We start from the raw sequence: 24,158 nt of genomic DNA, 5'->3' as shown, positions 1-24,158 counted from the left end.
ATTGTTGTTACTATTAGTGAACAACAATAATAATATCATTATTAATTAAAGTAGCTCTACATGACTGACTGTTTAAAAATGTTTTAACAAAAGTGCTCATTAAAAATACATACTTTATATTTCTTTAAAACTCCTGAAACCAATATTTTTTTTGAACTTTAAGATGCTTTTAATAAAAATACCTTAAGGTATTTTAATTAAAAGCATCTTAAAAGATACCTAAATCGCATTTTGTCTAAATTTAGACAAAATGCGATTAAGGTATCGAAAATAAGAAACTTTATAACTTTAGGCCGTTCGCGAAAAAATAAATCACAAATTCAAGAGAATAAAAAAGCGCGGGAAATAAGTTCGACATTTCCGACAAAAATAAGAAATACTCTCTGATTTCAGCCTTAAAGTGGAAGCATAATCTGAGAGTGGGTGAAAAGAGCACTAAAGATTCTCTTTACACTATCCATTCTAGTAAACCATACATAGCCTTTATTGCAAAAGCTTAGTTTTAGCCGTCAAAGTTCATAGTTCAAATTAACCTCAGATTTGTGAGCTATTCTTGATTAATTTTTTTGTCTTTTGTAACCATACGCTTCAGTAAATGCATATTTACGATGGGTTTACTGAGGGAAGTTTAGTGAAACACATTTTACGGGTTGAAGTCGGAATATCTGAATTTAGAAAACTGACGGAAACACGCATATTTTTTGACTAATTGGCATCACCTTTGTTCTACAATAATGCGTTTAACGTCCATCTATTAATACGTCCTTGGTACAATAATAAAAATTTTACCGAAGCAAAGGGTTAAACTATCATATACTATTTCAAAAACATTTTAACATGTGAAAACAATTAATACAAACATCTTAACAAATAGAAACAACTAACATTCAATTAAATTCTAATAAAAATCTGTTTAAGTGTAGTTTATTGCATTCACAAATCTTGAAACTGCGCATTCGATGAACAAATATTTGATTATTTGAATGCGCTAATCCGTGCCTAAGCTTACGCATCTGAAGTATTTTGTACATTTAATGTTTTTCATCTCCATTTAACTCACAACTTAACAGTGTCAAGGAAATCGACAAAAGCATGAGTTTCCATTATGTCACCTGCATAGTAATGTAAGTTGATACTTTGTTGTAAATCGTCTTGTTAGCAATACAAAGCCTAAACTTAATCAAAATATGATAATAAAAAGCTAAGAAAGAAATGTTTTTAATTAAAGCATTATTCGTTAAGCCTTAAAGCATTAATTGCGTAAGAAGGGTTACGCAATTAATGCTTTAACATTTAACGATTTCATAGTTAGACGATAAAAAAACCATTTAAAGCTTCAATTAATGCCAGTTTTTTAATGGAAGAAATAGCTTGCGGCTTACATTTCACTTAAAACCTGCGCACTTTTTACAAATAGGTTTTGTGTCGTTGTCAAAAACTTACGCCTACGTTTTAATTCGAAAAGACTCCTTTTATGAATCATGCAATTATTTCAATTATTCCAATTATTACAATTACTCCAATTATTCCAATTATTCCAATTATTCCAATTATTCCAATTATTCCAATATTCCAATTAATCCAATTATTCCAATTATTCCAATTATTCCAATTATTCCAATTATTCCAATTATTCCAATTATTCCAATTATTCCAATTATTCCAAATATTCCAATTAATCCAATCATTCCAATTATTCCAATTATTCTAATTATTCCAATTATTCCAATTATTCCAATTATTCCAATTATTCCAATTATTCCAATTATTCCAAATATTCCAATTAATCCAATCATTCCAATTATTCCAATTATTCTAATTATTCCAATTATTCCAATTATTCCAATTATTCCAATTATTCCAATTATTCCAATTATTCCAATTATTCCAATTATTCCAAATATTCCAATTAATCCAATCATTCCAATTATTCCAATTATTCTAATTATTCCAATTATTCCAAATATTCCAATCATTCCAATTATTCCAATTATTCTACTGACAGTATAAAATCACTTTTGATCGTACAAGGTGCCAGTTACATTAGTTGCATTTGACAAAAATATTTGTAGTAAAAGTTGTTTAGCTGCAAAAATTGTACAACTACTCAAAATATTTCATCATCTTTTTCAAACAAATCGTTTTGCAACCGCACTTCTGCCATCACTATGTATCCACAATGTGTTCCACGATGTCTTTACCATAGAATAATGCAATTTATGACCAATGCGCCTGGCTAAATCCGAATATGGCACCATGCAGTTCATTTTGAAAAAAAAAAAACATTAAACAGATTTATATGTTTTACATTACACCGGATGTGTTTCAAGTCTAATAGTATTTCTTTATTTTGTCTATCTAGTATGTGGTCTTCATATTTTGACAAAGTAAATATTGAGCTACAATCTCTTTAAAATCTGAAATTGAATGTCTAATAAACGTAGAGATACTGGGAAGACAAGTTAATTTTGCCTTGTTTTTTATTTATTTTCTGCAAAAATGGATTCAGTAAAAAAGGAGGAATAGTTATCGCAAAACCACGAGAACTGCAAAAGATTGACCATTTTTCCTTCTCTCAAGTCACATGAACTCTCTCTTCAAAGTAGACACACACTATGTGGAGTCTGCTGTTTGACCTGACATTAAATTAAAAGCTGAAAAAAAAGAAAGAGTTTAAGCTAATTTTATAAAAGTTAAAACGTTTTGATATTTTCGAAAGTGCATATAACAGCCACAGATGTAGATAGAATGAATTAGGGTTATATTTCAATGTACTTATGAAAGTTTTTGTACTTTTGAAAAATAAATTTAAAATTTCTATTAAGCCCTACTTACTTAGTTTTTAAAAGCAAGAATTTTTATTAGATCACCTGCATTGTAATGTAAAGTTGATACTTTGATGTATGACGAATTGAAAGCTATTTGAAAGTTATGTATAATGAATATATATAATGAATATGACAAAAAAAAGAGCAGGAAACGAAAGTATTTTAAAGAATGAAAAAAAATGTTTTAAAATTGTCGAAGAAATATATTACAGCCACAATTGTAAAGGAATTGGATATGAAATACGGATAAAAATTATAGGTTTAAAGAGGTAATAAACATTAAAGTTTTAAAATACTACAGCCTTGCGAACAAAAACTGAGCTTTGATTTGAAATCGGTGTAAAATGCATAAATATTCAGTCAATTATCATGCAGCTGAACGAAACGGCTTATTATTGTCATTTTCATTCTTAATATTTCATTAGAAAAACTACATTATTTCCTTAACTAAAAAAAATCATAATATTGAAGTTGTATCGCCCATCATTTTTTCACATTTAAAAATAAGTAATTTGAGAAATTTCTTGTTTTAAATTTGTTATCTGAACATTTTAGTATACTAAAACGTTTAGTATATCCAAACGATATTAAGCAGACATTGGTAGTAAATGTTTTCTTCAGGACTGATACTTCTTTGTTTGCAGGTGTTTGCTTTCTTTTAAACATAAATGCACTTTACTGTTTTTTTCCATGTGCACCACGTCAGGCTAACTGTGGTGATAAATGCCTTCCATACAGTATTTGTTTAATGTGTGAAAAGTTAAAAACATCAACAGAGGATGTGTGTAAAGTAAAATGACTTTTCAAAATCGGAAAAGATACTCTATTTTATACATCCCCTATATGCCTCAGATATAAATACAGTTTAAGTAAACGAAGTTAACCAAAAAGTTCGAGACATTAAAGTTTGCAATATATAGAGAACTTTGGCTCGAACAATTGCACAATTGTCAAGAGACCAGGAAAAGACGAATGCGCAAACATTAAGAGAAAAAAGCTCGACATATGCAAAAGCTTGACATATCAAGTCTTTGAGATATTGAGAGCCAACTGCGTGTAGATTCAGGTCCATTAGAGAAGAAGGAGGAGAGCAAGAAGAACTCTAGTTTAGAATCACGTGATTCTTAATATTAAAACTTGTTTAATAAATGTAACAACAAATATAGAAAAGCTATAGGTGATAAAAAAAACAATTAATTCCAGATACGGTCAGCGCCAAAAAATACATTAAACTCAACTTTATTTGTTTAAAAAGCTTATAATATAAGCTTTTAAACAAAATTAATTTAAAAGAAACAAAAAAATTTTCTTATATTATAAGAAAATTTTTTGTTGCACTGTTTTACTGATCTTAAGTTAAGGTTTACATTCTTTTTTTTTTTTGTAAAGCTTTTTAAAGTGAAATGAAGTCAATAATTTTCTTTAGGATCAATATATTGAAATACGGTGCAACAAATTGTAATTTTCTCTTAAACGAGATAGTTTGTGAATATACTTCATTAACAGAAATATCAAATGGAGTTCCATCTAATATAACAAGTCTTACGTTACCTTTCCATTTGTTCGTTGACCCATCAGGAGTGTTCAAGTCATTATTTTCATTAAAAATTCTTCGCTTCAAATCAAACCCAATAGCTGCTATTCCATCAGACATATTTAACTCATTAACTTTATTAACCGAACTTTATCTCAGCGGTAATAATATATCAAATCTTCAGCCTGACATACTCTATTCATTAACTTCACTAAACACTCTTGATTTGTCATCGAATCAATTAACCAGTCTTCAGCCTGACACATTCAAGACATTAACCTCACTAAAAAAACTAGATTTGTCATCCAACCGATTGAAAAGTCTTCATCCTGACACATTTAACTCATTATCTTCACTACAAACTCTTGATATGTCATCCAACCAATTGACAAGCCTTCAGCCTGACACATTCAAGTCATTAACTTCACTAGAAAATCTTGTATTGTCATCCAACCAATTGAAAAGTCTTCATCCTGACACATTTAACTCATTATCTTCACTACAAACTCTTGATATGTCATCCAACCAATTGACAAGCCTTCAGCCTGACACATTCAAGTCATTAACTTCACTAGAAAATCTTGTATTGTCATCCAACCAATTGAAAAGTCTTCATCCTGACACATTTAACTCATTATCTTCACTACAAACTCTTGATATGTCATCCAACCAATTGACGAATCTTCATCCTGACTTATTCATATCAATAACTTCATTAAAAACTCTTGATTTGTCAGCCAACAATTTGAATAGTCTTCACACTGATACATTCAAGTCATTAACTTTACTAAATATTCTTGATTTGTCATTCAGCCAGATGAAAAGCCTTCACCCTAACACATTCAAGTTATTAACTTCATTAAAGACTCTTGATTTGTCATCCAATGATTTAACCAGTCTTTACCCTGACTTATTCAATTCATTAACTTCACTAAATACTCTTGATTTGTCATCTAATCGATTGACATTTCTTCTGCCTGACACATTCAAGTCACTAACTTCACTAATAACTCTTGATTTATCATACAATCAACTGACCAGTCTTCATCTATACTTGTTTAAGTCATTAAGCTCTGTAAGAACTCTTGATTTGTCATCCAACCATTTAACCAGTCTTTACCCTGACTTGTTCAATTCATTAACTTCACTAAATACTCTTGATTTGTCATCCAACCAATTGACAAGTCTTCATCCTGACACATTTAAGTCATTGACTTCAATAGAAAATCTTCATTTACTAATAAACCAATTGACCATTCTTCATCCTGACTTATTCAAGCCATTAACTTTAGTAAGAACTCTTCATTTGTCATCCAACCTATTTAGTAGTCTCAATCTTGACTTATTCAAGTCATTAACTTCACTAAAAACTCTTGATTTGTCATCCAACCAATTGACAAGTCTTCATCCTGACTTATTCAAGTCATTAACTTCACTCATAACTCTTGATTTGTCATACAACCTACTGACCAGTCTTCAACCAGACTTATTGAAGTCATTAGCTTCACTAAAAACTCTTGATTTGTCATCCAACCAATTGACAAGTCTTCACTCTGACACATTCAAGTCATTAACATCGTTAATCTTTCTTAGTCTATACTCTAACAAATTATCAAGTTTGCCTTCTGATGTTTTTCAAACGACGATGTGTTCAATAACAATTAATCTGGGTAGTAATCCTTTGAATTGTGATTGTAATCTTGCAACTGCTAGCATGTTGATGTCAGTAAGAAGAGTAGAAATTTTTGGCAACTGCTTTAATAATAAAACTAGAAGATTTATTGAGCTGGGACAGTTAATTGAAAAAGGTAATTTTTATGAACTAAATGAATAAGCGTTCAATTTTCTTTATGCTAATAAAATCTTTTGTAATTAATGTGTTTTTGATTTATTTTTATTTACTTATTGCACAAAAGCATTACATTAATTAGTCCCACTTTGATAACTGTTTTATTTGTTTTTGGGGATTGTGTTATCGTACTATTTTACTTAAGGATAGACATTCAAAATTTACAGAAGTGCTAAATTTGATAATTATGTGTACATAGTTGGCTTTTTATTCCCATATCAAGTTCCTCTCGCAATGCACTTCGAAATGATTTTAATGTTCTTGCGATTAATTAAAATAAAAACTTTAAAAGCTGCCATCAAAGTTTTATTTCAAGCCAAAGAGTGCATTCTCAAATAAATTTCTTAATTAGGATTTTCCTGTAACTAAGCTAAGAAATACTTATATGTATGTATATATATACAAATTGTATTATGTAACGTAATATATCTAAAAGTATTTTCTTAATAGTTATCATTATTTTACTGTTGATAGTCTTTTAAAAATCAATTTTGTTTTTCATTTTTAATGTATCACTGTTTGTTTCGTTTTCATAAAGATATGTGCAATATACTCCTGCATAACTGCTCAAGTAAAGCAGACGTTGTAAACTTGAATGGTACTTACTATTGCATTTGTAAGAATGGTTACCAAACAAAATCAGGAGTCATTGAAACAATAACAGAAGTATGTGAAGGTGAACTCTTTTCTTTTTCTCTTTTCTTTTTCTACAATTTTCAGCTTATTAAACGGTAAAGTAAATTAGAAATCGAAGTTTTAAGTCCTCCATTTTATGCTAATTTAAGTTGTTTTCTTTAAATTATGAAAGCTTCACATTTCCATATTACTACTTTACGTCATATGAATGACAATTGTTTTTCTTGCAGCAGACATGCGCTGCCTAAACAGAACACTGAATATCTATTGTTTCTCCTCCTGCTATTATGGTTATTTATAAAAAAAAACGATTCTATACGCATGCCTGCCGTTCTCAAACTATTATAATGCTGTTTGGTCGGACGACGATCACATATTTTAAAACGGCTTTTTGTAGAACTGCATGGGACCATAATAGAGACTTTTTAAGAATACGCACAAACCTTGACGAGCTTTCAAATGTAAAAAAACTCTTTCTTCTTTAAAGAAACCCTTTTATTTAAGTCAGCATTTAAACTGTAACTTCATGTATCGCATATATCATTATTGGTATATAAAGATTATATCATCAAATAGAATGGATAACGTAGCTATCTATATTAAATTAAACAGGAGGTACTCTCACTTCATAAATTTAATTCCAAATAAAAAAATATTTTTTATATAAACACATCTTCAACATAAAAGAATGTTTTTTCGTTGTAATATTTTTAACTTCTTTAAATTCATTTAATATTCGCGCGTTTTAACTTTTGATTGAAATTTTGGATCAATTCTACAGTGATCATTTTTATTAACGACGGGTGTTAGTTGACAATGGTTAAGTTTAAGCGAATTAACTCCCCGTTCATAATCTTTCCGTTTTCAGGCCTCTTTAGGAGCAACAAAAGAAGTTATTTGAGCCACTTACAGCCAAAATGAAGAATTTCTATTATTAGATGATTTAAATTCCAGGAGAAATTGTAACTTTTCATATCAGAAATACTATGATTTGAATTAGTATTTATGACGGATGCTGAATAATTTGCAGAATTTAGTAAAGTATTGCTAAAGTACTAGCCTTACCTAAAAAAATAGGCGCTACTCAACTTTCTCACCCCCCCCCTCCCTCTCCCCTCCTAATTTTATGATTGATTCTTATAGAGAATTTTATGCTGATTAAGAATCGTGTAAGGACATGGGTCTTAAAGTTAATGGAAAGTGCTCTAAAATGATGTTGAATGTACAAAGTTATACCACAAATCTCTAATATTCACCATCTTGAATAGTGATATTTTTTTGTCTAAAAGTTATCTTTTCAAAGTATTCATAACCTGGTTTATATTTTATCATAATGAAGACTTCAAATAATAGGCCGTGAGAATTCATTCACGTTTGAATTATAACCATAATATGCTTTAACTGGGATTCTTACTTTGTTGTCTAGAATATCTTTTGAAGTTTTTATGAAAAAGTTGAAAATTTATTTCGCTGATTGTATACTAAAATAAATTTTAAAACAATTAAAGTTGTTTATTAACAAAGTATATAATATATATACTTAAATATATTATATATTTAAGTATATATATTTAAATATATATATTTAAATATATAATATATTTAAAGCTATAAACTTTCTTTTAATACTTCAAATTAACCCCCCGTAAAAATTTATCTATATTATGTTTGTCATACAAAGAGCAATGTTTTAAAATAATTATTTTGTTTCATTTATCAACATGTCACAGCTCTTCAAAAACCAACAAACGTAAAAGCCCTATTGCCTAGGATCTTGCTAATTAAAAACGACTCATTTCATAGCCACACAATTTCATTAAGAAAACTTTTTGCAAAAAAGATTAAAGAATTCCATTTTTGTTATTCAATGAAAGTTCATCTTCACTATTACTTTTTTCTTTAATAATAATGTAAATTTTCATTAAAAAAACAGTCTTAAATTCTTTTCTAAAAATGAAATTTTCAAGAAAGAATAACATATTTAACAAGAGCAAGATGTCTTATATTCGTTTGTACATCTAATTTTGTATATCTAATTTTGTATATCTAATTACACTCGAGAGAACTTTCGCGCCTACCATACTCCAAAAAAAAGTTTTTTTTTATAATAAAATCAGGTTAGCAATGTTTTGCTTTTGAGAATAAAATCAACCGTAACGTTAGTTTATTCAAGATGGCGAATATCAGGGATTTGTCGTATAATTTTGTATTTTCAACTTCAGTTTAGAGCACTTTTCATTGATTTTGAGACCCATGTTCGTATACAATTCTTAATCAGCATAAAATTCTCCATCAGAATTAATCATAAAATTGGGGGAGGGGGGGAGGGGAGAAAGTCGAGTAGCGCAAAAAAAATCAGCAACAACAGATCAGTGTTTAATGGCATAAATTCCTTTTGTGTTTTTTTAAAGCGATTTGCCTACCATTCACACTATTTGGACTTAATTCCTCGTTTTGGTCAACCAGTTCCAGAGCTTTGTGTGATGTCAAACATAATTATAAATGGAATATTTAGACATTAGTCCCACTTTCTCCAGAGTTTCAACCAACGCTGGTTAGCTCCTAATCAACTAGATTAGCATGCTTCAGCAATACGTAGTAGTGGTGCTCCAATCAATTTTCGTTGGGAATAGGTGTCTTTATTGGACCACAAGTTAGGAGAATTACGGAGAGTTTAGAATTTCCAAAGAAGCATGTAAGGAAAAGAAAAAAACCGAAAGTTTTATTTCCACGGTATAAGGCTTTCTTGGCAACAAAAAACCAGTTATCTGGAACTAGTTGAGACTATGGTTAAAAGCTATGGCCAAATAAATTGAAAGATGTCCTTGAAGGTCCATGTACTTATTGTTCATGTTTATAAACTCAAGCAGAATACGGGAGCATAATCAGAGGAACAAAGAGAGAAATCCAACCAAGGGATCTTACACTTAAAGCATGATGGGAGGCTACATTTGCAGACTTGTAGAAAAAAACTTTAGAAAATGTTTTCAATTTCTATCCAAAAATAGCAAAGAGTCACAAAATAATTTGTTTTTATACAAAAACTCAATTTGTGAGCCGTAAAACCAAATTTGAAAGAAATAATGGATCTTTTTTTAATTCTTTGTATTAAAATGGATTGAGAAACAACAACAACTTGTTATAAACAAAAACCGTGTTACACAGAGCAAGCGAATAAATTATGATGCTTATAGGATCAAAGACAGAACTTATTACAGGCAATCTGCCACGCTTCATTACAGCTGATATTTGCTTTTCCATTCGAATTCTTCTATCCTTTATTTGTGAAAAATCTTGAAGGGCCTAGCAGTGACCCTGCCGCAAGTCTTTGATCATAAATAGCTCAGTGAGTACCCAAGACTGTCATTTATCATGAATTACAAGTAATTACTTGATTTTCTAAACTTCTCTTTATCCAGGAAGTATAAATGTAACATCGCAGCTTACTATAACAAATATTAGTGAGTCAATGAAACTATAACTTTGCATTATAACCATACTAATATTAGCGTGGATTCTTTTAAACAGCTAGACGCTCTATCTGTCGCGTTTATAAGTTTAGGTCAGTAATATTTTCAGATTTGCTTAAAGCCCTTTGAATAAAACTTATATGGTTTATTGAATAGATTTGCTTTCATAGAGTATTGTCCAAAAAGCAGTTTTGGTGATGTAAATTACAAAGGTGAGTATACATTTGAGCAGACACCAGTCAACCAAGTTGCGCAGCAAAACTGCACTTATCACAGCCAAGGAGTTGTAAAAAGAAGATGTGTTGGTAGATTAAGAGATGGCCCTGTCTGGGAGACACCTGATCTTTCTCAGTGTGAACCTAAGTTTCTATCAACAAAGATGTTAATTCAACTTAGTGAGGTTAGTTTTGTTTAAGCAAAACTTTTTAAGCAAATGTTTAAATGTTTGTTTTTTCTTTTTTGTTGTTGATTAAATGATCGAATATGTTAATGTAAAAGATTTATCAGTATTTATACTTTGCTAACTGGAATAAGAAGTTGCAAATGTGGTTTTAGTGAAAATATATTCTGCTACTTCAGCATGTGTAAATAAAAAAATTATTGATCCCATTGGAAGGATACAAGACTTAAACAAAATTAGAAAAGTATTTATGATCTAATTTTTATGACCAAAATGGTGAAGTAAAGAAATTTTCTAATAACCAAAGGCTAAGTTTATTTAAAATTATTGTTTTAATAAGTTCAATTAAAATTATTTGTTTTGTTTTTATGTTAGTATTTTAGTATGTTAGTATTTTTTGTATGAAGCATTTTAAAAATTTGAAATTGCTTAATAAAGGTTTAAAACGTTAAAGAGTTTTAATTTTATTTTCAAAATGTTTACTTTCACTTTCAAATGAAAACTAAAGCGGGCACTGAAATGTGAATTCATCATTTGTAATGAATATTTTTGCATCCAGGTAATAATCTGTGCTGATAACTCAACGACTTACTGCTCACCAGTTAGTATAATCTCCAAAAACCTAAGTGATATTATTGTAAATAGTTCTGCAATAACAAATTATCATGATGTAAGTTTGATTGCAAACGTCCTGGAAACTATTGTAGATGTTTTTGTCAATACCGCGACCGCTTCAGAGAAGGTAAAATAAATCCAAGTTTTAAGAAAAATGTTTTTGAGATTAATAAAACAACTTCGATTATGCTCTTTTTTTATCTTTAGGCAATTTTTTGTATAAAGAAAAATACTTTTTATTTCGCAGGTTTTTAAAGATGTTTTACAGACTATCGACAGTTTACTGGAATCAAATGCAATATTAATTGCAGAATCCCAAGTTGCAACATCTTCTTCAACAAGGATTTTTAACACTCTTACTAAGTTTGCTGAGGTTTTTTCAAAACAAGCTGATAAAAAACTGCAAATAAGCAATAGAAATATTGCTTTCCATATTGAAAAAGTAAGAAAAGGAGTTGTCACCCTTTCAGCTCAACAATTACTAAACGGTTCTGTGAAAGTTAGTTTTGAAAATATTGGTTTGAGCAAAGAGGCTGAAACTTATGCTTTGATTCAAATACCAAGCGAAGTATTTTCTAACGAAAGCGAAGTTATTTATTCGTACTTTTTTCGCTACGATTCTTTTTTTTTGTGCAAAAATAGTCTACTAAAACCAGCAGGGAGAAATCTCTCAGATGAGCTCCGAATGCAAAGTGCAATCCTCTCAGCAAGTGTTGTAACTAAAAAGGTTGCTAATCTAAAAACTCCAGTTATTTTAACATTTAAAAGGATCTACTCGTCAGAACTTTCTGGTATCAGCGGCTGCTATTTTTGGAATGAAGGTTTTGGTATTGTTATTGCTTAGAGTTTTTTTTTTAAAAGTAATTGTTGCTAGAAATGGATAATACAATTTTATCTTCTATGTTGCCATTTTAATGGAGGCTTTAGGAAAAATGACAAAAATTTTTTTTTAAATTACTTTCACTTTTCGTTAAGAAATCAACTTCAGAAGTGTATTTGGAACATGGCTACAGGATGGTTGCTATAAATATGAGGCCGGAATTCAAAATGATGGTTTTCATAGTTGTGCTTGTGATCACCTTACCAACTTTGCTTTGCTATTGAATGTCAACCAAAGTTCCAACAATCAATTGGCGTTGAATATAATTACGTACATTGGTTGTGGCATATCATTAATTGGCTTATCACTTACCTTACTAACACTTTTTGCGTTTCGGTACGTGGAATTTTCAAACACCAGTTTTTTTCCAAATCTGCTTGTTAACTCTTTCTTATTATATATTTTTTCATATTTTCGCAGTAATTTTCGGCAGGAACCTCATCCAAAGATCCACATATATCTTTGCATTTCTTTGTCGGGACTTCTTCTAACATTTTTAGTTGAAGCAGAAAAGACTTCGCCAAGACGAGGCTGTCAAGAAATTGCAGCCATAATACATTTCTTCATTTTATCAACGTTTTGTTGGATGTTGGTTGAAGCAATGAACTTGTATCGTTCGTTTGTCACAGTTTTTAAAAAAAGTGGCGTTAAGAATGTTTTGCTCAAGGCCAGCATCTTTGCATGGGGTAATTTCAAACTGTTTCAGATTCATTTCAGTTATTTTCTTAGTTATATAAAAATTTAGTTAAATATCCTGTTTAAACTTTATTATTCCATTTAAATCGGCTGAGCGTATTTTTTATAAGTTAATCAGCTTTTGATAAAACTTTTGAAACGTTTAAATGAAAAGATCACTAGTAAATATTAGGACTGTTCTTTTTTGAGGATCTTAAAAAATGATAAATAGAAATGATGTCAATTACTTCTATTAAATTGATCAAAGAATAGCTATTATAGGTAAAGGGTCATCAAGGACATGTTCTTAAATAAAGTAGTGCTAGCTTTTCGTTAAAATGCTGTTCTAACTTCAACTTTAAGTGTCATGCAGTGTCTGGTAAATGATTATAAACATATCTTAAAAAACTTACCTTTGCGGTTATGGTTAAGGAAAAAAAGTTGAATCATGTTCTAACATGCAGGACCTATATTTCTTAAGGTTAAGATCACCATTAGACTATCTGAAATATTTGTAGGAGTTCCTGCCACTACCGTTACTATCGCTGGTATCTCAAAACCAGATGAGCTAGGAAATGATAACTTGTGAGTTGTTCAAGTCTTTTGTTTTTCATTATTAAACAAATTTAGTTTCTTTAGCAGTTCATTTCGCGCTTTTTTCTGTCAAAGATATGTTGTTTTAAAAACTTGTTTAGGTGCGTCGTTCGTGGATACTCATTTTATTTTGGTGTTCTTCTCCCAGTGTGTCTGATTCTCCTTGTGAACTTTGCTGTGTTAGTAATGACTATTTACAGCTTAAAGAAAAGAGAAAGTACTGACAAAAATGCTACTGCAAAAGAGCATTACTTATCACATGCTAGAGCTGCATTTATGTGTGATACCCTTCTCAGCTCATCGTTACTGTTCGCAGTGCTGGCAGTTAAGGACTTGTCAAAAGTCTATCAATGGTTGTTTTGTATTGCAATCTCGTTGCAAGGTTTCTTCATATTTGTGTTTTACATATTAAGAAGCAAAGAAGCTAGGAGTACGTGGTGCCGCTGTTTGGGAGTAAATAAACGCCGTTACATCGCTACAGTGACAGATCCTGGAAGTTTTGAGTTAAATTCTCTGCATTAAAAGACGTTAGTTGCATAGTTTTGAAGCCTTGTCCTGTATTTAATGTGTTAAACCTTTTAAATTTGGGCTTCTTTGTTTAACTATTGTTTTGTGGAGCGTTTCTTGATTTATATTAGAACCTGAAGAAGATAAATGTGGATTTTTAAATTTGAAGCTACTTTGGATTTTGTATATTAATGTTTTAATAGTTTTCTAGGTAGAAATTTTTTCACGCATCACATACTACATAATTCTTTCTGATGATAAATCTTTTATAATATTTATAAAAGTATTATGACGGGCTTTTTAGCGGGTTTTTTTTCTTTTCTTGTTATCTCTGTGTTTCTATTTAAGGATTATAACATGAGGCGTTGGTGTTTCGTAATTTAGGCGTGTTGTATTTATAGGGGTATGGGGATGCCTTTTGGTTTTGTGTAATGGTAGCACTCTGACTTATTTTTTTGAAACGTGCACTTTTCATAACGCTCGATATATTTCGTTCATATTCTAATAATAATTCTTTTTCCTATAAGTATTAGGGTTTCTCAAACTGTATTCCGGGGATAAAAGTGGCAGCGGGATTTCCAGGGATATCACTCTTATATACCGGAATATAATTTTTTTAAATTTTACATATGATAATTATTTGAACTAATTCGACTAAAAATAAGAAAAATATTATTGAGTTTAGTTGTGTTTTATGTGTTCATATCTTATAATAAAGCCTGGCATAACAAGAAATGTTATTGAAACTATCTTAAACTATCTAACGCAAGAGATGCATTGCAATTTGCAATCCGATGTTTTCTTTTTTCTCGTTATTATAAAATATGAGTAAAAAATAAAAAGATTTCTTGCGACGAAAACAGTAAGTTTGATTTTTAAGCTTTTAAATTATTGAAAAGTAAACTTTTTTTGTATTAAATTATTGAAATATTTAATAATTTTTTTATTTAAAAAAAGGCAAACAAAGACATATAAAGTCATACTTAAGATAACATACATATGTAAGAAATCTTTGTAACTTTACCTTTAGTTGTTTTACGATTCAATTTAGTTATACCATGTTAATTGTAAATGTATCGAAAGCATGGCAGTATTTTTGTAAAGAAAAATCTGGCGAGTCTGCAATTTGCAAAAAGTGCAATATAAAGATAATGTGTAAAGGATCTTCGACTAGTGGACTCCTTTGTCAGTTAAAAAAAGCACATAAAGATTTGGATTTAAATATGAAGCGTCTACTTGAAGATACTGGTTCGGAAATTAAAATTGTGCATAAGAAAACCACATTGTTTGTTAAATAGCAGACTATGGAGGAAATTTTGCCAAAGCTAGCAATGGTAGATGACTTCTCAATAAATGCCATAACAAAAAGTGAATTCATTAGAAAATCATTGTCTCAAAAAGGCATGTTATTACCAAAAAATCCATCCCATGTTATGAGTATGATAAAAAATACAAAATGATTTAGCTAAACAAACTGCGGTGCGCGTCGCGATTTTGTTTATCGTTAGACGAACATACGTCATTAAAAAATCGGCGTTATTTAAATGTAAACTTACACTTATCAACAAAGTTTTGGAACCTGGGATTGAGTCCGATTGCTGGATCACTTCCTGCAGAAAAAATTGTTGATTTGGTTGAAAATAAACTGTCAGATTTAAACTTATCAATTAAAAAGCACATCATAGCTAGTGTCACTGGCATCCGTAATGAAAAAATTTGGACGGCTAAGCCGTAATGAACATCAGCTGTGTTATGCCCACGGATTTCATTTGGCAGTATGTGATTTTTTTTACAAAAGTCAGACTCTTCAGCAAAATATATTGAATTTGAATCGCAGTTGCAAGATTCCAATGAAAGTTTGAGTGATTGCGATGAGCTTGATGATGTATTTGACTGAAATACAGCTCAACAGGGTTACGTTTAATGATGATTTACAAAATAGCGTAAATATATCCTTAGCAATTTAGAAGGTTCGAGAAGTGGTTCAAATGTTCCGCAAATCACCTTTTAAAAATGACATTTTACTGATCTACGTAAAATCTGTTTCATAAAGAACTAAAGCTGATATTAGACGTCAAAACAAGGTGGAATAGTCTTGTTGCAATGATAGAAAGATTCCTTAAAGTAAAAACATGTATACTAAAAGCAGTGATCGATTTAAAAGAAGTTCTGAATATCTCCAAAGATGAATGTGGGATTATGAACTTCATAACAATTTCTCTGCAACCGATAAAAGTTGGAATAGAATGACTTGGTATAAGTAATGCTACTCTACTTGACGCAGAATGTGTAATGATATTCATCTTAGACCATTTGGCGCAGAAAAAAAATTTGATAGCTAATAAACTGCTTCCATCTGTGCAGCAGAGAATTGAAGGACGCAGAAATGCCAATTTAATTGGACTACTAACATTTTTAAACAACCCAATTAGTTATAATCAGGAATCAAGTATCAACTCCAAACTAATCTTACCGTCCAAATACGCATTAAAAGCAACAGGAAAAATAAATTTATACCAGGTTGTACATAGAGGATCCTAGCACTAATTCATCAAATAATGAAATAGTTGAGTGAGTTGTGATAATGAAAGCATGGTTTCTAATCCGTAATACCTCAAAAATTTACGGGAAATGAGAAACCCCACAGTAACATATAGTTTCTCTTGAATTAAAATAGAAAAAGATTCCTGCGAACCTTCAAAACGGCCATCGACTGTACCAATAATGCATCTGGCCTCTGATAAAGAGCTCATCATCGAAGTTTTCAGAAAGAAACCACTCAATAAAGTTACAATACAGGATGTACTTAAAAAGATCAGAAGTTTTGGATTTTTTGTATATTATTGATGCTAAACAATACAGTTTTGCCAACGGAGTAAAAAAAAGTTTTGCTTTAAAATGTTTGAGGGAATAAGAACTAAGTGTTAAGTTTGATTCTAACGGGTTTATCTACAAGTGAAGTGATCAGAGTATATGGAATGTGTAAAAGTACAGTACAGCGACGGCGCTCAAAGAACTAGATGCCAACTAATGTGTTGCTCTAAAAGTCCACCAATGAAATAAAATTCCACAAATTGCTGCTGTCTCTTGTATAAAAAACTCGCAATGCTTTATGAATTAAATGGTTATTATTTCACAAAGTTTCACACATTTTTTAAAATGCTGGGATTAGAAGAAGAAAAAGTTAAAAAAAAAAAAAAATTTCTGGGGACTGGGGCTGGTAACATTAAAAGAAATCATATTTTCTTTTTGTAAATCCCTTTGTTTTTTTTTTGACAAACATTTGAAAAACTAATGTCTGGGTGAAGTCTTCTCTGCTCCAATCAAAAAAGTTAGACGAAGTCCCGTCGAAGAAATGCAAAAGCATATCAGAATCTTCTGTGGAAGTTTTTTTACGAAGGTTACTGTAAATATACTTTAAGTATATATTTTATTAACCAAAATTTAAAAACAATATTTTAAATGAACGGGTTTGATTCATAAAAAGTAAAACTTCAGATACCGAAACGCGAAACGTGTTTTAGTAAAGTACGTAATAATCCAACAATTGAAATTTTGCAAACAATAAGCACGTATTTATTTTCAATACCAACTAATTGTTGGAATTTTTGTTGACATCCAATAGCAGAGCAAAGTTGGATCAGGTGATCAAAATTACAAATAAAAAACTGCTCTGTATTGCTTCCAGCCTCATTTGTAGCAACCAGCCATCATCCGTTTCCCAATAACATAACTTTTATGCAAGCTTCTTAAAGAAATGGTAAAATGAACGGGGAAAAAAGCATAAGGTAAATGTAGAATAGCTTTTATGCTTCATATGGCTTCATATTGTAAGTGCATGTGATCACAAATTTTTTAGTTTCTAATAAACTTACAATAAAAATCACAAATCTAATTTTTTAGTTTTCTAAATAAATCTAAGTAACAAATAATGCAATAAACCAAACATTACAATATTTCAAAAAAAATTACTAAGTCTTTCATCCCAATTATGACAATTGCTGGTGCTAGAAAATTCTCGATGCGATTGTTGAATATGTTACCCATAAAACATAAAATTTATTTTAAAACAATTAACAAAGTTAGGTAGAATTTAACATCGGCTATTATAAATCTTTATAATAAATATTTGAGTTTTTCTAAAGAACAACAAATAGTTTTTAACAATTTCGGAAAAGGCATCTTCAAAATATAATAATTGAATAAATGAAATAAACTTGCTGACACTAATTGAAAACAGGCTGGTCTTTCTCTCTCACTCTCCCTATTTTTGTAAATATTAAAAAAGATTTATCATCAGAAATAGTTACGTAGGATATGAAGCGTGAAAAAAAAGCTCCTTGTAAGAAAAATATTTAAATATTTTTTTATAAAATTGAAATTAATTACAATTCTGAAAAAACCGATTTAATTTCTTAATGCTTTGAAATAGGACAAGAAAAACTCCTTAAGATGATAGCTAAAAAAAGAAGCCGAGTTTTGAATGTTTTACCACACAAAATTGCACGATAAAACTAACCACCATGAAGCTAATGTCTTTTAATGCTGAATATTCAGCTCCGAATTTCCAGGTTCTGTCGATGATACAGTAGGATATTGCTCTTTGAATCTGAAATAAAGTTGCCACTCTATCTTAGCTTCTATATTTCTTAATATGTAAAACACAAAAATGAAGAAACCTTGCAATGAGATTGTAATACAAAACAACCATTGAAAGACTGTTGACAAGTCTTTAACTGCCAGAACTGCAAACAGCCACGAAAAGCCGAGGAGAGCAGAGTTCACAAATGCAATTCTAGCATGCGATAAGTAATAATCTTTTGCTGTAGCTTCTTTGCCAGTACTTACTCTTTTTGTCAAGCTAAGAATCATCACTACTAACACAACAAAGACCACAAGGAGAATCAGACAGATTGGGAGAAGAACACCAAAATAAAACGGGTATCCACGAAGAACGCATCTAAACAAGTTTTTTAAACAAAGTCTTTTAGAACAGACATAAGCGCGAAATTAAATGCTTATTAATTTGTCTAAACTTTTTCAAAATAAAAACTAAACACTTTCACAACTCACACTTTATCGTTTCCTAGCTGATCTGATTTTAAGATAGCGGCGATAATAACGATAATGGCAGGAACTCCTACAAACATTTAAAGATGTTCAAACTCCAATAGAGATGATCTTACTCTTAAGAAATTTAAGCCGTATATGTTACCACATATAAAATATTTCTTTTCTAAAACATATCCCGCAATGGCTGATTTTTTAATCGATGTTTAAAAGTATTTACCAGAAACTGTAAAACACTTGAGGCTAAAGTAAGAACAGCGTTTCAGTGAAAATGTATAATTAGAACATTTATAACACGTCCTTAATGATCATTTACCGATAAGTTCTATTTTTAATCAAATCATTTAGAATCAACTAATATTTACTACTTATCACCTATGCAATTATCTAATAAAGAAAATGCGTTTTTATACTTACAGCCGATTTAAATGGAATACTAAAGCTTAAACAGAATATTTAACTATTTATTTAACTATTTCTTTAATTACCCCATGCAAAGATCCCAGCATTTCGCAAAAAGTTGTTATTGCCACCTCTTTTAAATAAGGTAACGAAAGAACGATACAAGCTAAATGCTTCAACCAACATCCAACAAAACGTCGATAAAATGAAGAAATGTATTATCACTGCAACAACTTGACAGCCTCGTCTGGGTGAAGTCTTTTCTGCTCCAGTCAAAAACGTTAGTAGAAGTCCCGACAATGACATGCAAAAGCACATAAGGATTTTCGAAGGAAGTTTTTGCCGAAGATTACTGTAAAAATTTGGTGAAATGTATAGCAAGAAAAATTTCATAAACAAAGATTTGAAAACAACTCGTACTTCTCCATACCGAAACGCGAAAAGCGTTAGTAAAGTAAGTGATAATCCAACTAACGATATTCCACAACCAATGAACGTAATTATTTTCAACCCAAATCGATTGTTGGAACTTTGGCTGACATCCAATAGCAGAGCAAAGTTGGTGAGATGATCACAAGCACAAGTATAAAACTCATCATTGTTAATTTCGCCCTCAAAATTGTAGCAACCATCCTTTAGCCATGCTCCAAACACATTTTTGATGTTGGTTTCTTAATAAACAATAAAAGTAACAAAAAAAAATTTTTGTGATTTTTGGTATAGCGTTAATTAAAAAAGGCCCCATAGAAAAAGCTCTGTTTCACACTTCAATCGGTATGAGTTTTTAAACAAAATTATGGCATGTTTATGGAATAGTAATTATAAGAGTTATACTCAGTAAACAGAGCATTTTTTGGCACCAACAGCCTACAAAAAAAGCTCTAAGCAATAGCATTACCAAAGTTTCCATCCCAAAATTGGCAGCTACTGATACCACTAAAATGCAACGGCTGGATCCTTTTGAATGTTAAAATAATTGGATTAGTTAGATTGGCAACTTTTTTAGATCCAACGGTTGCTGAGAGAATTGTACTTTGCATTTGGAGCTCATCTGAGGCGTTTTTCCCTGCAAGCTTTAGTAAGCTGCTTTCGTTCAAAAAAAAATAATTGTAACGAAAAAAGTACGAGTGAATAACTTCGCTTTCGTTAGAAAACACTTCGCTTGGTATTTGAATCAAAGCATATATCGCACTCCCATTGCTCAAATCAATATTTTCAAAACTAATTTCCACAGAATCATTTGATAATTGTTGAGCTGAAAGGGTGACGACCCCTTTTCTTACTTTTTCAATGTGGAAAGCGATATTTCTATTGCTTATTTGCAGTTTTTTATCAGTCTGCTTTGAATAAAGTTCAGCAAACATAGTTAGGGTTTTCAAAATGCTTGTTGAAGATGATGTTACAACTTGGGATTCTGCAATTAATGTTGCGTTTGATTCCAGTAAACAGTCGATAGTCTCTAAAACATCTTTGAAAACCTACACAATAAAAAAACTTTTTTTTTTTTTTTTTTCAGAAATTGGTCAAAAGTTGAAAAGAGCATAAACAAAATTGTTTTGTATATCTCAAAAACATTTCTTAAGTTTATTTACCTGCTCTAATGCGGTCGAGGTATTGACAGAAGCATTGACAATAGTTTCCAGAGTGTTTGCTATCAAACTTACATCGTGATAATTTGTTATTGCAGAACTATTTACTATATCACTGAGATTTTTTGAGATTACATTTAATGATGAGCAGTTAGCCGTTGAGTTATCAACACAGATTATTACCTGAATGAAAAAAAAATTTCTTATGAATGATAAATAAACATTTAAGTGGCCGCTTTAACTTTCCTTTGAAAAAGAAAGCGACCCTTCTTCATAAGAAAAGTTTAAAACTCTTGAATGTTTTAAGCTTTTCTTATGTTAAAAATGTTTAAAAACTTAAAATACTTCATACAAAAAAATACCAAAGTACATATTTGTTGCTAACATAAAGCAAATAGGATGCCAAAAAAAAGTCAAAAATGTAGAAAAGTAAAAAAAAAAGCTAACCAAAATCACTTTCATTTAAATATTTAATTATTTATTCAAAAAATAATTGAATATTTAATAATATTTAATAAATAAAGAAAAATCTATCTTTTAAAAATTTAAAATCCTGTTTTTCCGAAACTGACCTCACGAAGTTGAATCAACATTTTTGTTATCAGAGACTTAGGTTCACATTGAGAAAGATCAGGAGTTTCCCAGACGGGACCATCCTTTAAATTACCAACACATTTTCTTCGAACAACTCCTCTGCTCTGGTAAGTGCAGTTTTGCTGCACAACTTGGTTGGCAAGAGTCTGCTCAAATGTATATTCACCTTTGTAATTTATATCACCAAAACTGTTTTTCGGACAATAGTCTATGAAAGCAAAGTTTTTCAATAAACCATTCAAATTTTGTTCAAAGGACTTAAAGTAAATCTTAAAATAATACTGACCTAAACTTATGAGTTCGACTGACACAGCGTCCAGCTGTTTAAAAGAATTCACACTAATATTTTGTATGATTGCATTGGAAAGTTGAAGCTTCATTGACTCACTAACGTTTGTAATAGTAAGCCGTGATATTACATTCACACATCCTGGGCTAAAAGGTGTTTAGACAAAAAGGAATTTATTTACATTTCATAATAAATGACTATCTTGGGTTTAATACATGTTTAAGCACAATTAATCTTATTTATACTCCATGAATAAGCTAATTTTTGGAATTTCATTACTGCCCCTTTATGTGTAAAATACTGATCAGATTGGTTTACCATTTCAGATATTGGAACTTTACAAAGTGAACGTGTTGCAAGTCTAACAAAGTGTATACTCTCCTGAGCTATCAAGTAACTCCATAAGGCTCCTTGATCTATTTATGTCTATAGAATAGTAGCTGGATCACTGCTATCTTCTTCAATAGTTTTTGCTTAAGAAAAAATAAGGAAGCTGAATGGCTAGGCAAATATCAGCTGTACTGAAGAATGGTATATTCTCATAAGAAGTGCTTTATTTGTTCTATCCTATAAACACCATTATCTATTTGATTGCACTTTGTAACACAATTTTTGTTCTCAGCAAAGTACTGTTATTTATAAATCTTAAAGCAAAACATAAGAAAACATCCATTATTTCTTTTAAACTTTGTTGTCAAAATGTGAAACTTTGTCAAAAAAAAAAAGCTTATTTTTGTGACTTTTTGCGGATTTCGGACATAAACTGTAGTAACTTTAAAAGTTTTGTATAAGTTTTTGTTTCCTATATTTCAAATAATTTTACAATGCCAAAAATGGATAGTTTTTTTAGATTTGTGAGCGTGTAAAGCGATAAATTCTTGTACATGTACCCAAAAGTAGTTTCCCATTATGCTTTGATTGTAAGATCTATGATATCTGCTTTCAAAGTTCATTATGTCCTGGTGGGATGTCTCTCTTTGTTCTTCTGTTTATGCTCCCCTATTCTGATTGAAGTTATTAAGATGACAACCCATTTGGTCAAAGTTTTTAACAAAGTTCCCAACTAGTTCCACATATATGTCAGCCTAGTTTTTGATAAGAAAACCTTGTACCACAGCAATCAAACTTTCCCGGGCTTTTTTCTCCTTCCTTGTAAGCATCTTTGAAAATTCTGAACACTCTTTAACTCTACTAACTTTTGGTCCAATGAAGACATCGTCTGTAACCTTTGCCTCTAATAACTTGGTAAAGAAGTCTTGAAAATACCTTAAGGCTCAATCTTTTCAGTCCAGTCATTTTTATTGCAGCGTGCTGCTCTGTCTCACTATTCCAAAGACAAAGATAGCTTGGAAACTTGTTAAAACCTCCTTAGAGTTCAATCAAATATGCTACCAATTTGATGTCTCCAACAAACTCCTAGTCATACTCGTTATATTTCAAAGTTCTCAGTAGAATTTTGACACTGTTATAGTCCTCCTTTAGATCCACTAAGTGAGCCTAGTGGAGGGACGGATACTTTTTTCCATTATGCGGAAGCACAACTTTAAGGAGTATGGAAGAGCTCTCTATAAAGAATCGCCATTCATCTGGATTAAATGCAATTCCAATAGCTTCAAACAAGTCTGATACACAACTGCATTAGCACTACAAATCTTCCTATGTAAAAAGTGTCGCAAGTGTTAGTGACGTTTTTTTTAGCTCATTACTTGTACACTTTCATCAAACAAATCTAATTCCTTGTGCCTTGAAATCAATAGTTAAGCATTTGAGTTTTTTAAGTAAGGAGCTTTGATAAGGTCATAGAGTTCTTCCTGGTGTGGATAGTGAGCATTTCTGCCAGTCAAAACTTCAGCAAAATCATAGTTTTCTTAACTGTCTTCAGTTTCTTTTGAACAACTGCCTTCCTTGAACAACTGGTTCATTCCTTGCTGGATAGTATACTCAAAAAGATATACACTGTGTGGTATTAGTACAATAGAAGATGAAATATCTGGATAAGAAATAGATGGTGCATTTCTTCCATTTCTGCGTTATTAATTCTTCCAGTTCTACAGATGGTTGCATAATCACTTGATTTTTCCAAATCCGAGGAATAGCAAACTTTAAGGTTCTTTTTTTCCCTCTGTACCATTCGGGAAAGAGACAAAAATATTTGTTTCTAACACATCCATTTAAAGTATGATTTACCTATTTAAGATCACATTGTTAATATAAAATAATTTTGTT

General features: G+C 30.6%; 2 protein-coding genes and 1 long non-coding RNA gene across 14 annotated transcripts in view; 1 reads left to right on the top strand and 2 right to left on the bottom strand.

Moving 5' to 3' along the window:
- Positions 1-442: 442 nt before the first annotated feature.
- LOC149883360 (uncharacterized) lies at positions 443-1,536 on the bottom strand. The gene is made up of 2 exons (XR_016456491.1): positions 1,383-1,536; positions 443-1,170 (listed from the first exon to the last, which is right to left on the bottom strand). It is a non-coding gene; the product is annotated as an uncharacterized LOC149883360 (long non-coding RNA).
- Positions 915-14,305, top strand: LOC149883359 (adhesion G protein-coupled receptor G2-like). Of its 9 annotated transcripts, none has more exons than XR_016456488.1 (10): positions 921-1,124; positions 4,255-6,170; positions 6,750-6,887; positions 10,488-10,717; positions 11,277-11,459; positions 11,580-12,153; positions 12,308-12,548; positions 12,713-12,898; positions 13,406-13,472; positions 13,583-14,305. XR_016456488.1 is itself a non-coding variant. In XM_090100758.1 (10 exons), exons 1-10 carry the CDS (start codon positions 1,093-1,095, stop codon positions 14,001-14,003), a joined length of 4,068 nt encoding a protein of 1,355 aa, XP_089956884.1. In that variant the 5' UTR covers positions 925-1,092; the 3' UTR covers positions 14,004-14,305. The 9 variants fall into 9 exon arrangements, 6 of the variants coding, with proteins under 6 accessions (XP_089956886.1, XP_089956887.1, XP_089956884.1 ...); XR_016456486.1 differs by having other exon boundaries at positions 11,580-12,159; XM_090100758.1 differs by having other exon boundaries at positions 925-1,124; positions 12,633-12,898.
- Positions 14,306-17,781: 3,476 nt separating this feature from the next.
- Positions 17,782-24,158, bottom strand: part of LOC145197938 (adhesion G protein-coupled receptor G2-like) — a 44,270-nt gene continuing 37,893 nt past the window's right edge. For 3 of the 4 annotated variants that reach the window (XM_090100035.1, XM_090100036.1, XM_090100037.1), the window contains 8 exons: positions 21,930-22,078; positions 21,622-21,851; positions 21,053-21,232; positions 20,359-20,938; positions 19,891-20,131; positions 19,547-19,812; positions 19,062-19,128; positions 17,782-18,948 (listed from right to left, as the gene is read on the bottom strand). In XM_090100035.1, the coding sequence (XP_089956161.1) occupies positions 18,528-18,948; positions 19,062-19,128; positions 19,547-19,812; positions 19,891-20,131; positions 20,359-20,938; positions 21,053-21,232; positions 21,622-21,851; positions 21,930-22,078 (2,134 nt within the window). In that variant the 3' untranslated portion in view covers positions 17,782-18,527. Of the gene's footprint in view, positions 18,949-19,061; positions 19,129-19,546; positions 19,813-19,890; positions 20,132-20,358; positions 20,939-21,052; positions 21,233-21,621; positions 21,852-21,929; positions 22,079-22,250; positions 24,156-24,158 lie in introns of those variants that run through there. The other variant, XM_090100038.1, reaches the window with a different exon arrangement.

Source organism: Hydra viridissima, unplaced genomic scaffold (genome assembly GCF_058129835.1).
Source record: "Hydra viridissima isolate aposymbiotic clone 2 unplaced genomic scaffold, HvirCarnegie_v1 scaffold_10, whole genome shotgun sequence".
NCBI classification, from domain to species: Eukaryota; Metazoa; Cnidaria; class Hydrozoa; order Anthoathecata; family Hydridae; genus Hydra; species Hydra viridissima.
This window is presented reverse-complemented; position numbering and strand designations above follow the sequence as displayed.